The sequence below is a fragment of the Hypanus sabinus genome, chromosome 28, assembly GCF_030144855.1.
Source record: "Hypanus sabinus isolate sHypSab1 chromosome 28, sHypSab1.hap1, whole genome shotgun sequence".
Lineage (NCBI taxonomy): Eukaryota > Metazoa > Chordata > Chondrichthyes > Myliobatiformes > Dasyatidae > Hypanus > Hypanus sabinus.
The window spans coordinates 28,267,660-28,286,012 of record NC_082733.1 but is presented as its reverse complement, the minus strand read 5'-3'; the positions used below and the strand labels follow the sequence as shown (position 1 = coordinate 28,286,012).

Below are 18,353 nucleotides of genomic sequence, written 5' to 3'. Positions count from 1 at the left end.
CTCGAGACCATAGTGTGTGAAAATCCCAGATCAGCGGTTTTTGAGATACTCAAACCACTCTGTCTGGCACCAACAATCATTCCACGGTCAAGGTCACTTAGATAACATTTCTTCTCCATTCTGGTTTGGTCTGAACAACAATTGAACCTCTTGACCATGTCTACATGCTTTTGTGCATTGAGTTGCTGCCACATGATAGGTTGATTAGATACTTCCACTAATGATCAGGTGTATAAGTGCACCGAATAAAGTGGTCACTGACTCTATGAGCTCCATTGGTGAGAAAATAGTGATGGCCATTGCATGTTTTATCTTTTAAAGAATGGCTAACTTCTGGGTTACTGAAGAAAACTGTTATTGAAAGTGACTGAAGGCTTTACATTCCCATTTATAAAAAGGAAAGTTTTGAAAGTAAGTACAATATCAATAGTTTAGAATACTCTTGAACTCATTTGTTACAAATCTTCCCACTTTTCCTACATAAAAGAGGCATGGCAGTTGGAATTATTTTTCTTTATGGTCTAGGGAGCCAGAAGGCCGAGGGCTGAACAGTGGCTTTGGTTGTTGACTTTTTCTTCACCAGCATTAATGTTTGTGAAGTCATGGGTCATGTCTGCCATCACTAATTCACAAAGCCATCAAAAACCTGAGTTGATTAAACAAAGCACTTAGCAGGCCATTCAACCCATCGTGTGTTTATTCTCTACACAAGGAGGAATGTTCCCATTCCCCTTTCTCTTAGCCATGTATCAAAGCTATTCTTCAACCCTAAGCTGGCCTCTGCTTCAATCAACAGGTCCACAGTAAATTCCATATGTGTATAATCTTGCATTCTGCTTTTGTGTTGTGTCATTTTGGATCTGATCAACTAACACCTTGAATCTCCTTCAATCCACTCTCTCACACAATTCATTATTTTAGGTAATACATACAAAATGCAGGAGGAACTCAGCATCTATGGACCTTTCTATAGATGCTGTCTGACCATTTGAGTACTTCCAGCATTTTCTATGTGTTTCTCTGGGTTTCCTGCAGAAATTCATTATTTTCAGTGTCCCAATCTAATTTCCCTATAATTTGTTGTTTTGATGAAAACAGACCTATTTTTTGGTCTTCTTAGATCTGTTTTCTTCATGTCAGCAGTATTCTAGTGGATCCATTTAATAGCCTCTCACTTATCTCAGCTCTAGCTACCTGGATTAATCCTGACCTCTGGAATCAAGTATGGAGTATGCATATTCTCCTTGTAATGGCATGGGCTTTGCCCAGGTGTTTTGGTTTCCTCTCAGATCCAAGGATCTGTCGGTAGCTTGACTGCTGACTATGACTAACCTCTCAAGCTGGATGACAGAAGAATCAAAAGAGGAATAGATGGGTATGTTAGTTATAGGCTGATAAAACTAGGAAAGGGATCCTTTGGGTTCCAATATGCACTTGGTCTTGTTCCATGATGTAGAACTTCTATGATCGCCGCCAGGTTGTGTGGGGAGGTTTGGGAGCTCCTGAGATCCCGACAACAATGCCATCTGGAGTTTAGCCATCTGGCGCTTAGCTCCTGGTAGGGACACCCGTGGCGGTAAGGTCAAGGGGGAGATTCCAGACAAAGAGTGATCCAAGCAAAACCTCAGCAATGGAGCTGCAGCAGTGAAGGGTCCCCAGTCACTGTGCATCTCATATCACTGGACCCTGGTCCCGACCCGTCAAGGACTGTGTGGTGGCTGCCCGTGCATAAATCTCCCCACATTAAAGTCACACACAGTTGTTCTCCATTAAAGAAATTCAGCCTAACATCCTGGATACGTGGATCCAGGATTTGTCTTCACAACAACCGGAGAACTCACCAATCAAAAACCCCTTTGGAGGACATCATACTCAGTTCAACTGATTGCACTACTACTACTATTATTATTATTATATTGTGCTAAATAACTAATATCCTTCATATAAACTATTATGATACACATTAATAAAATACTGTCTTGATATGGCTTCACTTAATCTTAATTTGTGCATTTAGATGAGCTATGATCAGTTTATCTAGTGGTGTTCATGTAATTTCCATTTCTGTTGTTAATGATGTGTTACGTAAGATACACTTTCTTAGCATTTAGTTTTATTATGGAAAGGTTGATTGCAGTTTAATAGTTTGTGTGCATGTAAATGTGAAAAAGTATGCAACATAAATTAATATTTTGTTGGGGTGCAAGATTAAAGCAGATTTGCAATTATTCCTCACAAAACAGGAGAAAATCTGCAGATGCTGGATATCAAAAAATACACACAAAGTGCTGGAGGAACTCAGCAGGACAGGTAGCCTTTATGGAGAAGAGTAATGCTCCCTGGTCTGCTGAGTTCCTCCAGCATTTTGAGAGCATTGCCATTATTCTTGCTGTGTCCAGGGATAGTGAGGCTCTATAATAGGGGTATAAGCATTTTAATTTACTTCATTTAACTTATCACAGCAAAGTCAGTTCCAAATATAGTATACTTCTCTGACTTAGTTTGTTTAAGGTTTATAAGAGCTCATTTAGACAGTGTGTCAAAATCCTGTTTTTCATCCAATATCATTAATACAGGGGCTACTGTAGAATGATGCAGCAGACATGAAGTTTGGCCTGGACTGGTATGGAATCCAAGGCAAGTATTAAGGCATAGCTTGCTGTGCTTGTGGGATTAGAAATGTACCTCCCATTTCTCTACTATGCCTGTTAGTTCAGCTACAGATCTATCTAATCCCTACCCCTGCAACTCCTCTTGCCACTACACAAGACTTAAGGGCAACTATTACTGTCAGGTGACTCAAGTTGATGTTTTCCATTGGGGAAAAAGCCTGTGGACCTCTTTTAAGCTCATTCTAGCATTCAAATAAAGCTATGGTTAACTTGTACCTAGCTCATATCCTGTGCAGTCCCTATATCTCTCTTGATTCCAAAACTTAGTGATTTGAGCCTCAGTTGTCTTCAACGTCTGAAGATCCATACAAGATGTGCAGCATCCAGAGTCTGATAAGCTTCTGGATACAGGAGATTTTCAACATTTTTATATAGCTGACTTGCGCTCCAGCGACCGCGGCCCCTGGTTCTAGATGCCTCACTCTGAGGAAATCATCTCTCAGAATCCAGTATATGTCAATGAAATCATCTCTTACTCTTCTAAATGCCAACTCATTTAGGCCCCTCCTACTTGAATTCCATGAGCTTCATTCCTGTAGTTTTTAAAATGACAGCCAGACTGGATTCAGTGCTGTTGGACCAAGTAACATAGTGGTGAACTTATTCATACTGCATTAAATGAGGTGCATTTGATCCCTGCTTTAAGCATATTAAGAGCTAATAGTAGTCCTATAATAGAAATATGCCAATATTTATACCATAAGTACAGAACCAAATTAGTAGACAAGAAAATGAGAACTTTCAACTTGATGACATATCTTTCTTTCTAATCCCAGATTGCAATATGATATTAAACAATTTAAATACATTCTTAATGAAGCTTATTGATCATTTTAAATTTCCACTGCCCATTTCTCAGCCAACATATTGTGGACCATCTGGCTTACTGTTCAAATTTACACATGCAGTGATTTTCCTGGGTTGAAATCCATTCAATTTTTTCTTCTTTTGCTGGAATATGGTTCTATAGGTCTAGATGCCCAGGCCAAAATATATTTTTGTCATTTGAGATGCTCACATTTTTTTTCCTGCAGGGATCAGTAAAGTAGTGATTACCATTAGAAATTGTAATTAGCTTTCCTCTCAATTCAAGAAAGGTCTGGCCAATTTCAGCAGCAGCTCCTCTTTCTGGACTGAGATGATCCTACTTATTTAATCAACTGAATTAAAAGTTCCAGCTGTCTCAGTGTAATTTGATTAACAGATCTGGGTCTTGCCTGGTTGGGTCCAATTTTTCATCCTTTTGGATAGAAATGGTCTTTTGAAGTGGTTACAGCAGCACAATGGTTAAACTACAGGATTAGTAACACGGAGCCTTGAGCTGATAATTTAGAGACAATGTAAAAGTATATTTTAGTAGCTAAGGAACTTAAATTACATTTAATAAATGGCGGACCAATATACTAGTGAGTAAAGATGGCCAAAGAATCCCAAGTAGTTCACTAATGTACTTTGGGGAAGGACATAAAGTGAATCTGTGGAATTTATTGCCACAGACAACTGTGGCAACCAAGTCATTGGATATATTTAAAGCAGAGAATGATAGGTTCTTGATTAGTAAGGATAATGGGGTTAAGGATAAAGGTTAATGGGGAGAAGGCAGGAGAATAGGATTGTGAGGGGAAATAAATCAGCCATGATTGAATGGCAGAGCATACTCAATGGACTTATTAATCTAATTCTGCTCCAATGTTTTATTGTCTTATGGACATCTGTTATTTATACAGTGTCTGGTTGATGTAGCATCCAGAATGCCCAGGGTGGGTGGGGTCTTTGATTATGTTGGCTGCTTTACTGAAGCAGTGAGAAGTCCAGACAGAGTCTACAGAGGGGAAGCTGCTTCCCAGGATATACCAAGCTGTGTCCACAACTCTCTGAAATTCCTTAAAGTCACATATAGAGCAGTTGCCTTACCAATCTGTTATTCTTCCAGACAGAACACTTTCTATGATACATTCTAGGTCCTAACTTGGGGGTTGGCTGATTTTGATAGTGCAGGGGATTTGCTGGTGAAAGTAGTTGGGAGAAGATTCTTTGTGAGTAAAACAAGATCTGGCAAGTGGGAGTCTTTTAGCAAGAGTTCAAGACAATATTTATGAATTTTGGTTGACAAAGGTTATTGAAGGCTTGACCAGAAAAGCAAACATTTTACAGATACTATAAACATAAGAAAGTTTGTAGATGCTGGAAATCCAAAGCAACACACAAGAAAATGTTGGAAGAACTCAGCAGGGGAGGCAGCATCTATGGAAGTGAATAAACAATCTACATTTCAGGACAAGACCCTTCTTATCATTATCATAAGCATTATCAGTATTATGAAGGTGGAGGCATTAGATAAATTGGAAAGTACAAGAGAGGATAAATCCCCACCATAGATGACATCTATCCTAGAATGCTCTGGGAATTGAGAGGAAATTGCTGGGGCACAGGTGGAGATTTTTCATGTTTATTAGTTACAGATAAGGTACCAAAAGGCTGGAGAACTGCTTATGTTCTGCATTTAAGGCATGTGGTAGGGATGAGCTAGGTAATGATAGAATGATCAGCAGAAAAATTACTGGAATAAATACCAAGGGACAGAATTAGTATATATTTGGAAAGGCAAGGACTGATTAAGAGTAGCTAGCATGGCTCTGTGCAGGGGAAAACTTGTCTCTTTAATTTGAATGATTTTTTTTTAAATATAAGGAAGTAACTAAGGAGGTTAATGAAGGCAGGGCAGACTGACTCGTTGTTTATGTGGATTTTAGTAAGGCAATTGACAAGGTCCTGTATAGCAGGATCATCAAGGAGGATAAGGCAACTTGATCCAAGGTGAGCAGGCTAATTGGATCTAAGCTTTGTCTTAGGAAGTAGGAAGGATGTTTTACTGATTAGAAAACTGTGACTAGTACTGTACCACGAGGCTTGGTGCTGGGACATTTACTGTTTGTAATATCTATTTATGAACTGGATAAAAATATAGGAAGTATGGTGAGCAACTTTACAGATTAAACAAGATTTGATGGTGTTATCGATATGAAGAAAACTTGTCTAAGGCTACAGCAGGATATGGTTCAGATAGAAAGTTGGGGGAAGCATTGGCAGATAGAATCCAATCCAGACAAGTGTGAGGTGCTGCATTATCTGAAGTCAAATAGCAATAGGACATATACAATAATGGTAGGGTATAAGTAGGGTAATAAGTAGAGATAACTAGGAGTCCACATCTAGTTCCTTTAAAGTGGCAACACAGGTTGATAGGTTGGTGAAGAAGACCTAAGTATATTGCCTTCATAGGCTGGGAAATAAAAGAAGGTATAACCGTCTAGCACAGTACCAGGACCTTCAGCCCACGACGTTATGCCGACCTACTCTATGATCACTGCGGACCTTGTTACGCTGCTCTTCCTCTCCAGGTCCCCGAAACAGGAACTGACTCCCAGATTTCTCCCTTTGGGCCAATAATGATTTGTCTGGTTCCATCACAATGATATTCTTCATCGTTCAGTAAAGTGTCCAACTTGCTGGTTGAACAGAGCTGAGTTGGACCAAAAGTCAAGATGGGGTTAGAACTCTTGAACTACCACATCCCACTCCCCATCCCCTCGGCTCTGTTGTTGTATCTTCGAGCCCAGTGAGAGAAGAAGGGTATTCTGATGAGAGGAACCACGGTAATTGTCACATGGCCCCTGCTTTAGTCAATGGAGAAGCGGAATCAGGGTGATTGTCACAGTCTTATTGAGTCATAGAGTACAACAGCACAGAAGTTGGGACATTATGATAACAGTATTATAGAGCACTGTCTAGTCCACAGCTGGGAATATTGTGTGTAATTCTGGTTGCCACCATAGAGAAAAGATCTGACTTCACTGGAGGAAGCAGCCACGATTCACCAGGATATTGCCTGGACTAAAGGACTTTAGTCACAGGGAAAGAATGCACAGGTTAGGCTTGTATTCCCTAGAGTGAAGTTGGCTGAAGGGGGGATCTTATCAAGGTATATAAGGTTGTGAGAGGCATAGATAGGGTAGATAGTCAAAATTTTCCCATTAATAGTCTAGAAGTGAGAGGGAAGTTTTATAGGGGAAAGAAGTTTATAAAGGAAAAGTTATTTTTTGCACAAGAGTGACTGATATTTGGAACATCCTGCCAGCAGATGTGGTGGAATCAGATGCAATTACTATGTTTGAGATACTTTTAAGCAGATACTTACATAGGCAAGGCACAGGATGATATAGCCCCAGTGAGGTACTGAGGTCAAGAGGGTTGACAGCTTCAAGTTCCAAGGAGAATTCATCACCACTAGCCTATCAGGAAGCTAAAGAAGTTTGCCATGCCCCTTTTGCCTCTCACCAATTTTTATAGTTGAACTACAGAAGACATCCAATTTGGATGCATTGCAAATTGATATGGCAGCTGCTCTGCCCAAGACTACAAGCAACTGCAGTGTTAAGGCTACAGCTCAGGGCATCACAGGAACCAGCCTCCCCTCTATCGACTCGTTGCTTCAATAAAGCAGCCAATATAACCAAAGATGCGACCCAACCTGGACATTCTCTCATCCCCCCACCCACCATCAGACTGAAGATACGAAAGTCTGAAAACCTGTGCTACCAGGATCAATGGCAGCTTCTACTCTATCCTGCTGTTATCAGACTATTGAATGGTCCTTGACTACGATAAGATGGAGACACAAGAGAGAATGCTGATGCTGGACATCTAGAGCAACACACACAAAATGCTGGAGAAAGTCAGGAGGTCTGGCAGCACCTATGGAGGGAAGTGAACAGTCACCCTTTATCAGGACAGGATCTCATAACCTACCACGTTATGGACTCAACACCTTGTCTGCCTGCACTGCAGCTTCTCTGTAACTGTAACACTTCATTCTGTATTCTGTTATTTTAACTTGTACCCCCAAGGCAGTGTTGTAATGAAATGAACTATATGGATGGCAGACAAAGCAGTTTTTCTCTGTACCATAATGTGACAATAATGAACCTATTTCCCAATTTTACCAATTTAACACTTAATTTCTTTCCCTCCTTTCCACCCACACTGATAAGCGTGATGCACCTTAAGTTAGTGATAAGGCATCGAGTGGTCAAAGAGAAGAAAAACATAAGAAGTGGAACGGTTGCAATCTGCTATAGTGTATTAATCAGAGCAATGATTATCATCTGTTACTTGCCTATTGCAATTTAAGTTTAGAGCGTGTACCCTGGGAACAGAAGGCAACCTAGAATTAGAGGTGTTTCCTATAGTGGGAGAGTCTAGGACCAGAGGGCATGACCTCAGAATACAGGGACATCCCTTTAGAACAAATAAGAGGAGTGATTTCTTAAACCAGAGGATGGTGATTCTGTGGAATTCATTGCCACAGATGGCTGTGCAGGCAAAGTCATTGGGTATATTTGAAGCGGAGATTGATTGGTTCTTGATCAGTCGGGGTGTCAAAGGTTACTGAGAGAACGCAGAAGAATGAGGGTGAGAGGTGGCCATGATAGAATGGCATCGACTTGATGGGCTGATGGCCTAATTCTGCTCCTATGTTGTATGACCTTATTTTAAATTCTTACATTTTTTAAAAAATTATCAAGAATCTGTTAACTTGAAGAGGCAGCATTTAACATCTCAAGTGAAATATCCAATATCTGTATTTAAAGAACAGCAAGGATGGTTGTTTTGTCTCCCAGCCAATATTTCTATCTCAACCAAACAAAATTAAAATAGATTATAAACTTATAATAGATTATAAACTGTTGCTTTTTTGCAAGAACTTGCTTTGTATACTGTAAATATTAATCAGACCCCATACACCATTCCCTCTGAAATGCCCCAAGTTCATAAAAGGTGCCCTATAAGTGCATATTTCTTAATGTATGCCTCTAAAATAACTAAAACCACCACAAATACTAAGTAGTAAAAAAGTTTGTGAATGAGTAGTTTTTGATGTGTTTTCTTGTACTTCCAGACTTAATTCCTCAGAGAAACATTTGAACTTTACTTAGTCAAGACAAAAATGATAAAATGTAAATATGTAATAAGATATAAAGACTAACCGTATAAAGGAAAATAAAAATAAAGCCAGAAATAAACAAAATTACAACATACAGATAAATAAAGGTGATAACAATCAGGACTACGCACAAAATGCTGATGGATCGCAGCAGGCCAGGCAGCATCTATGGGAAGAAGCGCAGTCGACGTTTCGGGCCGAGACCCTTCATCAGGACTGACCACTAACAGCCTTACTTTTCTCTGTCGAATATTTTTAAAAAATGCAATCTTTGATAAACAATATAGTGTCCAATTACTTCACTGATAATTTTATAATTCTTTCTGAAATGTCATCTCAGAATTTACTGTTTCCTGGAGAAATGCTGTAGCATTTTCAGAAAAATCCACCTTTTAAAAAATTAATATAGATTGCACTGTCATCTATTTTAAAATGAGGCTTCACTGTTAATAAAAATGTTATCTATCAGCTTTTCTTAGTTTGGGAGTTTGTGCCGAGGGCTAAATAATGCAATGTAAATGTAACCTCTGCATGGATTGAAGAGTGCATTTTAAAGTGAAGTCCCATAGGCTAAAGAGATAATACATACCAGTTGCTTATTTAATGAGAAGCAAAAGACAGCACATGACCTTTGTACTAAACATATTAAATTTTTGGGAAAATGTCAATGTTAAAAAAAATTTTAATATGAAATTCACACCCTTAAACCAGTTGCTGTGAAGAAATATATACAGCATTTTTTGTTTGAACCAAGAGGCCTGCTTCTACTGCTTTTCTTCTGGAGAATGTGTTTCGGTCAAGAAGACCTGAGTGAAAATTCCCCTGGGGTTTAATAGAGAAGGCTGCCCTCACTCAGTTCATGTGCTGAGAAGTATAATATTACTTGCCTGTTGCATGTGGTGGCTTTGATTTCCAGCTTAAATCAGGAGATTAGCATCAGGCATCATATTAGCCTCTAACAATTCCAGTCCTGAAGAAATGTGGGCTTTTAGCTCGCAAAAGTGCAATCAAAACAAATAAATGCTCACTTCTTCCAACCAGTCAGACTGAAGTTATGAATTATTGGAATTTACTTGATTGTGAATATAAACATTTCCTTGAAAAACATGACGGATAAAATGTTTGCTTATCAATTTAGTGCAAATGTTAACTGCCAACCTGTAATTTCCACAGGCAATTATGATAAATGTCTGTATCGTGAAACCTAGCTTAAGGTACTCTAGGATTGGATATGTTGTTACCTGAAGAAGAATAATTACTTTAAAAGAGGGAGGGTTCAACATAAATATATGGATTTTTGACAGAAAACAGAGGCTGGGGATAACGTGGAGAGGAGGGGACACGTTTCTCATTAAGTAAACTCTGACATTCTGTCAATTTTGAATTAGATTTTCATTTCAGACTTTTTATATTCACCTTACAATGTGATCAACAACATTCATAGTCTCTACAGCCTCCAGAGAAATCTTAGACTTCCTCAGAATTATTTTCATTTATATTTAGTGCAGCAGTTTGGCTTTTCCCAGGACTGGATTTCTTTTGACATGTTGAGCTTTTCCCAAATGCCTCAGAGTTCCTAGCATTTTGTTGGCAACCACTGGCATGTACAGGAATGTGTGATGATATGAACATTCAACAATTTGTTTAGAACACATTAACATCTTTAGAGTTATTTTAAATGTGTTATTTTAGCAGTCCAGTTCAAACACCAACAGTTGATTTTAGTTAAGCCATCTGTTTGCCTGAGTCAATTTTCATAGAAGCAGAATGGGGCTTGTGGTTTTAATGACCCAATATGATTTTGCATAATTGCACTTCCAGGTCAAATACTTACATAAACTTGACAGAACATGAGATGCCTCAGTTGTTCAGCTGTGTGGCACTGCAGTTAGAGACAACATTAATAAAGAGTGCGCAGCATTAAGAGACACCTCAGACAAAAAGAGGGATTCCTGGGGAGAAGCTGCTCAGAGCAATAGATAATACAAGCTATCATCTGACAGAAAGGATGAATTGATTAACCTAAAGCGAGGATTGAAGTGTCCATGAATGCAAAAGATTTGGCTTTTTCTTCAGCTGGTTCTAGACCACAAAATAGTACAAAGTGTCCTCAAAGTAAAAATTGGCATTCGTTTCCATTTAAGATGACGCATTTTAAAAACTTCACCTCAGAGATGTGTAACTGCTATAAGAAATGAGGTGCAGCCAAAACCCATGTTGCTCAGAATCGCTTTGAGAAAATAATTAACTGCAACACAATTTACAGAAAGTTTCAATCAACCTACAATAATTATATTTAGGGTAAGTTGATTGCAGCTTTACAGAAAGTTTCAAACAACTTACAATAATTAGACTTCAGACAAGTTATGCCAGTGAAAATTGCTTGCCCATTTAATCAGCTTAAATAACAAAGCCATTGGTTTCTTTCTCATTGCAGTGGAACTGTTTTATGCTGCTAGTGTTATAGATTGAATTTTGGGAGATCAATATCCCTGAACTGGATCCCAGCATATACACTAGGCTTCTTTCCCGATGGCAGCTCCCTAAATTATTTCTTTTAAAGCAGGATAGGAGAACGTCTACAGCTAGAAATATAGAGACTTTATTTAGCTGTGTAAACACTGTATTCACATATTCCTGTGTCTGATCTGAGAAGGAATCAATATAAATGTGGTTTAATACTCCAACACACAATCTGCAGAACCTGCTGATTTAATGATGATAGAGATTTTTTTTGAATTAATTTCTTATCTGGGAATGTATTTCCTTTCTTTCTGAGACTATATTGAAAACACCCTACTTTATAGAATTTAATGACTGTAGTATGCAATGCTGTTTCAGTTGATTTTATTCAAGGTGAATTTAAGGGTATGAATGAAAACAAACAGTAAAAGTATGCTTTATGCATTTCCCTTCTTTTTATTACTTCTCAAGGTTATTAGATATTTCATCCAGCTCTCTTGGGTGTGTAAAACCTTCAAAACAGTGAACTGAAAATTTTAAAAAACACTGACTGACCAGGATACTCAGGTCCACGTTGATAGCCATTTAGAAACTTCTGGTTGCAACCAAGCTTGCATCAGAAACAACAATAAACACAAGAGATTTTGCAGATGATGTAAATCGAGGATAACTCATACAAAATGCTGGAGGAGCTCAGCAGGTTAGGCAGCATCTAGGGAAAGGAACAAACCACTGAATGACAAGACCCTTCATCGGGAAGAAGCCAGAAGTTCTGGCTTCTGCCTCCTTCCTTTCCAGTCCTAGTGAAGCTTCTCAGCCTGAAATGTTGATGGTTTATTCCTTTCTGTAAGGTGCTGCCTGACCTGCTGCATTTTGTATGTTACTCAGAAACAAATAAACTGTTGGAGGACAGGTCTGGTAGAACAACCATAAAGAAAACTGGACCATGACTTAAAAAAGAACAAAGCTAGAGCATGAACATTTCCCTGTCACAAGTCCACACATCGGGGATAAGTTCAGGTTTGAGTGGTTGGAAGATTACCTGAGGAAAAGGCAACGTTTATGTCTGAGGGAGGTATCAGAGGCCAAATCAAGCTTACATAATACGGAGGGGTGGAGGAACTGTTGCGGTCGGGTGCTAGCCTTTTCTTGCGAATCATCTGCATTTGGATACCAATCTTTAGATCTGCAGATTGGTTTATTATTGTTGAATGTACCAAGATATAGTGAAAAGCTTGTTTTGCATTCTCTTTATACAGATCAGATCATTACATAATGCATTGAACTAGAATAAGGTAAAAAAAAAAGCAGAACACGGTGTACATGCTGCCAAAAGAGTGCAGTGCAGGTAAATTATGAAGTGCAAGATCATTATTAGGTGGACTGTGAGACCAAGAGTTCATCTAATTGTAGAAGGCATCCATCCAGGAGCCTGTGACACTGGGACAGAAGCCATCCTTAAGCTTGATGATACATGCTTTCAGGCTTTTGTATCTTCTGCACAGTGCAAGAGGGGAGGAGAACGCCCATTGTGGGTAGGATCTATGATTATGCTGGCTGCTTTATTGAGGCAGCAAGACGTACAGACAGAGTCCGTAGAAGGCCACTGGTTCCAGTGATTTGCTGAGCTGTGTCCACAACTCTCTACAGTCTCTTGCAATCACATTTAGAGCAGTTGCCACACCAAGCCTTCATGCTTCCAGACAGAATGTTTTCAATGTTGCATCACTAATAATTGGTATGAGTTGAAGGATAAAAATTGGTAAGATTGACTACAGTTTTATTTTGAGTGGATGGCGGTCCATAGTTAATTATGCAATAGTTTCTTTCTAATGATGAAATATGGACAATTTTAAAAACATGTTTAAATAGGAAAGAAATGAAAGTGCTTCAGGCAGATGGGGTGACAGAAGCCATGCTTTGTGATTGATGTAAATGTCTCCATTCTATTTCTGCAGAAAGTGCCAACAAATTAAGTACAGCAATAAACAAAAAGTTACATATGTACAGCATTTCCACGCGTCATTCCAAATGGTGTGCATTCAATGGAATACTTTGAAATTATTAATGTGGGCAAACATAACAGACAATCTGCACACAGCATGTTCCCACAGTCAACATACAAAATGAATGGCTAACAAGTCTGTTTTTTTTGTATTGGTTGAGAAGAACTGGACAGAGCCTGCAAGATCTCTCTTTCCTATAAACAGCTCTAACAGAATAGATGGTTTAAACACTGCATCCAAATTTTTGCGCCATTGTTCAATAGACTGTCAGTATAAATTGTGCACTCAACTATTCAAGAGGGGCTTAAACCCACAAAATTGTGACTGAAAAAGGAAAATACAACTAAATGAGCCAAACTCCCACTTGGATTGGCTCCAAGTAAGCAAATCACAATGAAACTGAAAATAAACTTCTGTAACTGTTAATGGAACAGACCTCTGGACTCTCGCTAATTGGCCATTTCTCGAGGACCAGACCTTTCACTGAATGTTTTTTTTCCAAAGTGCCATCTATTACAGGAGTGGCAGACACCACTGAGGCCTAGGAGGTATCTGCACCAGACGCTGAGTTTATAACAGAGTGAAAACACTATCAAAAAGGGCAGACTTTGCTCCCCATAGTAAAAGCATAATTTCTCAGTAACCTGGTGCAAGCAATTAGTCTACTTTCAGACTAAAGCAGAAATGCTAGCCTGGGCTAAGTGAACCCCTGGTGATGCAGATGGCAGAATTATTATCACCTCAAAGGCATGCAATGATTACAAATACCATAGACCACAATTATAGGCAACTGTGAGCCATTAACAATAGATGAACATTAATTATTTCTATCCAGCACCTGAGTGGACCTGGCAGCCATTACTACTTGTCAGACTCTCAGACCAGCTCAATGCTAAACAACACATCTGTCTGGTTAAATAATTAAACCAAAGGTCCTGATTGGTTCTGAGCAGTTCTTCGACAAATTCAAAGATCCAAGATTCAAAATAGATTTATGATCTAGGAATGCATCAAATAAACAACATTGAGATTTGGTTGCTTACAGGCAGTCACAAAGCATGAAACCTGAAAGAACCCAATTTAAAAAAAAATGAATACCAACCCCCAATATGCACAGAAAAAGAGAGAGAAAAGAAAACAACAACAGCATTCTAAACCAAATTGAGTTCTTAGATGTAAATCCCTGGAGCAGGCCTCAGAATTCAGTTCATCATATCAGCAGGGCAAATCGCTGCAGAGTTCGCTGACACGAAGCACAGCAGCCAGCGCCATCTCACAGCCTCAGCATCACGGAGAGGGGAGCCCCCAGTTTATCTGGGCCAATGTTTACATTTTCCAAACAGTGGATCGTACCTCATATTAGGACCTGGGCCCCACTGTGGCGTATTGCTCCTCGCCTAGATTTTGTTACCGAAGGAGCAGATTTCGACCTCTCCAAAAAGGCTCAGTGCCCAGAAGGATCCAACCTCACCCGACTCTCGACACCCTGCCTTTCCAGTCTATATTGGCCGGCACGTAGGTTTAATTGATAATATAAATCATATTTTGGTTACTCCTATTAATGGTTTTCTAACAAGCGGGTACTTAAAATATCTGTTGCAATATCAGCATGTCCGAAAGTACCAATAATAAAATAATGCTGAGGTTTTTGAGGTGAATTCCTGATTTCTCACATGGATCTAACTTTCCAACAAGGTCCCCATAACTGAGAGTAGATCTGACATTTAACCATTCAGGTATAGAGTTGAGAATAGAGGCTTGGAAGAGACACTTAAAAGTATTGAACAAACTTTGTTCTCTGCTCTTTTTGCCCTCCTCCACTTTCATTCCTGAATTTTGAAATATTGCAGACATTTCACAGAGTAAAATCAGTTAACTTTGCCATGACAATTTCACATTTTCATCCTGACTCCTCAATATCAGCACCAAAATACCAAAGGAAAAAGCCTTTGGGATGTTTTGTTTTTTAAAAAAAGTCACGTTTGAAAAAAATTGATTGTAACAATAAATCTTCTAAGCTGCTAAAAATAGCTTGGCAGTAGTTTGGCTAAAAGGTTAGATGTACCAGAAGCGATCAGTTATTTTCAGAAAGGAACCTTTACTTTCTGTTAACATACAAGGTGGACTCTGTTTCAAATCAAAGCCATAATGTAGCTGAAAGCCTTGGTTAAAATCCCACTCTTCATATATTTAAATTGATGTTGGAAATAAAACACATGGATATTCAGTAGTTCTTTAATACTACCCTACATGCAAAACAATGCAAAGTGAGTTTCCCATGCCCAATTAAGACAGAATGCAGCTAAACAAAATGTATATGTGGCATTTAAGACTTGCTCTTACATATTACTATTTGAAATAGCTGGCCGGACAAAATATTCAGTACTCACAAATTTTTAAATAAAACTTTTTACGTTCTTCTTGAGTACAAAGAATAACTTATCCAAAAGTCTTTGAAACTGCAAAATTTAAATATTTGTGAAGGGTGAGACTTTAGACTTGCCTAAAGCCTTTGTTAGATTGTCTTGAAGCAACAAATTTCATGCTACGTTGCCACTTTGAGAGACTAATGTGTAAAGGGTCAGAGTTAAGTCTGACTCTGCATTTGGCCTGGCACCAGAACTCTGGAGACGGCAGAGTCTTGAATGATGAATGGTCAGTTTTGTTTGTTTGTGTCAATAGTGTTTTACTGAACCAGTTAGGGTTTCATCAAATGTTTATATAAAAATTTACACAACATGTATTGACTTTCTGGAGCTATAGGAAGAAGGTTTTTAAGTGTTAATATTTAGAGCTTTTTAATCTTTAATCCTTTATATTATCATTTGAAAAACAGTAGAGCTTGCAGAAACAAATTTAAAAGACTACACGTTTATTACAAGTACTCCCTTCTCCGATGTAAACTTCTGGAAAATTGAATGTTTTTGCAATAAATATGGTGCATTTCAAACACTGATGCCAATCTCTGAAAATACAGCAGTAAAATTAAATGACAGTCCCATAGCCAAGTCCAAATGCAGCTCCTAACTGCTGATGTGCTTCGTTCCATAATCAGATTCTATGTTGCAGATGGGAGTTGCCGATTTACTGCAGGAATTCCCACTTGGGGCACTGGGAGCTGCCCCAGAACAAAGCACTAGTGTCAATGGGAAGCAGTAGCTCAGAACTGGAGTTTATGTCCTAACATAGAGAATTAGCCAAGGATTACATTTCAGAATATCTGTTTTCCTATTAAGCTGTTTGTCTGCACACAGATCGGCATTTATTGCTTCATCTATCAACAGTGCAACATGACAACTTTTTCTCTCCCACTTAGGGCACTCTTCCCTCCCCCCCAACTTCCCCCCCCCACCATTCAGTTCCGAGATGGGACACTTCACTTGAGTTTGCCCTTCAGTTTATTTTATTGCATTCCCTGCTGCCTTCGTCATTACGTGTCTAACCTTTACCTCAGCGTCACTTTCCACTTAACCTTTGTTTCTTCTTGCACTCTCCAATGCTGCTTCTTTATCTGCTGCTGTCCTGAAGGAAGGAATACAGAATCAGATTTATTATCACTGAAATATGTTGTGAAGTTTGTTGTTTTGTTTAGAGTATGCCTTCAGGCTCCGGTACTTCCTTTCTGATGGTAGTAATGGTAAGAGGCTGTGTCCTTGGTGGTGAGGGTACTTAATGATAGATGCCACCTTTTCAAGACATTGCCTTTTGAAGACGTACTCCATAGTGGGGAGGCTAGTGCCCATGATGGACATGTGCAAAGTGGGAATAACAAATCGTATGAGGGACACTTCTGAGATTGTGGATGAATAGATTGTTGATGAACCCCGCCACCCCCCCCCAGCTACCATCAGGCAGGAAGCACCATAGCACTAGGACAAGGACTATTAACCAGCTTCTTCCCCCAAAGACAACTGAACTCCCTGCCACCACCTAGGTCTCATCAATTATGAAGCACCAGTAGCATTGTAGTGTTTACTTTTTAACTTGTGTTGTAAATGCACTTTACATTAAATGTCAATCTTCTGGTATAAATTTTATGATTTGCTGATTTATTTGTGGTAATATTACCTCATGTGTTGTGTGTGAGTTATATGTACAGATCTGTGTTACAGTCTCAGGTACATATAAATATCTGGGGTGCCTAAGACTTTTGCACAGTACCATATTTGTCAATGTGCAGCAGAGAGCGGGTTTGTAAATCTGGCATGAACAAGGGATGTTGGGAATGGTGGGAGTGGAGCGCCACGAGAAGGGCGTGTGACGGATGATAGAGAAGGAGTGCCGGGGTGGCAAGGGTGCAGACGCACCAAGCACAGAAACACCCAGGCAAGGTCATTTGATTCCAAACGATTGGTATATTGATCATTAAGAACATCTTTCTGGTGCTTCCCACACCCTCTCCTCCCCTTCCCCTTTTCCCAACCATGATTCCCTCTCCCCACCCCTTCCCACGCTCAGTCCACAATAGAGACCCGTAGCAGAATCAGGTTTATCATCACATCTGTCATGAAATTTGTTTCCTTTTACAGCAGCAGTACAGTGCAATACATAAAATTACTACAGTTGCTGTGCAAAAATCTTAAGCATCCTATCCCTATACATAGGTGACCGAGAGTTCTGTACTATGTTGAGCACCTTGGTGTGGAGAAATGTTGCTTTGTTTGGCTGCATTGAATGACAACAAACCTAAACTTGGCACACAGAACGACGAAGGAACATATGCAACTATGTGCACAAAATCAGAATGGCTACATCTTTAATATGCCAGGTACGCTTGTAATTCCATCCCAAAGTATAGCATTGCTTCCTGCCTACTCTATTCCCTGTCCAGCATTTCAGAACACAAACTCACACAATACACCAACAACCACATCATGGGAGGTGTGCAGATGGCCTAAGAAAAATAAATGACTTATAAATAAACAGATAAGGAAAAAAGATAGCAGCCATTAAATGTCTGATAAAGGGAACTTGTCAATGGTTTTCAATGCCAGGTAGATTGAGAAATTGTGTTCTCACCCTATCAGAGTTGTCAGTCCATTGCTTTTTACCTAGCATGCAGAGATTGTCACAGTAAATTCAATGCACGGCCATGTAGCAGCTTGGCATCTCTTCAAAAATGCAACATTTCTAACATTCAATATACAATTTACATGAATCACTGCTGTCAAGCCCCTTTAAAGGCTTTACTGGGACAAGGGTGGTGAC

At 39.2% G+C, this 18,353-nt stretch overlaps 1 protein-coding gene across 7 annotated transcripts in view; it reads right to left on the bottom strand.

Annotated features, from left to right (window-relative positions):
* Positions 1-18,353, bottom strand: part of sema6dl (sema domain, transmembrane domain (TM), and cytoplasmic domain, (semaphorin) 6D, like) — a 368,382-nt gene that overhangs the window by 122,845 nt on the left and 227,184 nt on the right. For all 7 annotated transcript variants that reach the window (XM_059952799.1, XM_059952802.1, XM_059952809.1 and 4 more), the window contains one exon: positions 16,595-16,667. In XM_059952799.1, coding sequence (XP_059808782.1) covers positions 16,595-16,667 — 73 coding nt within the window. The remainder of the gene's footprint in view (positions 1-16,594; positions 16,668-18,353) is intronic.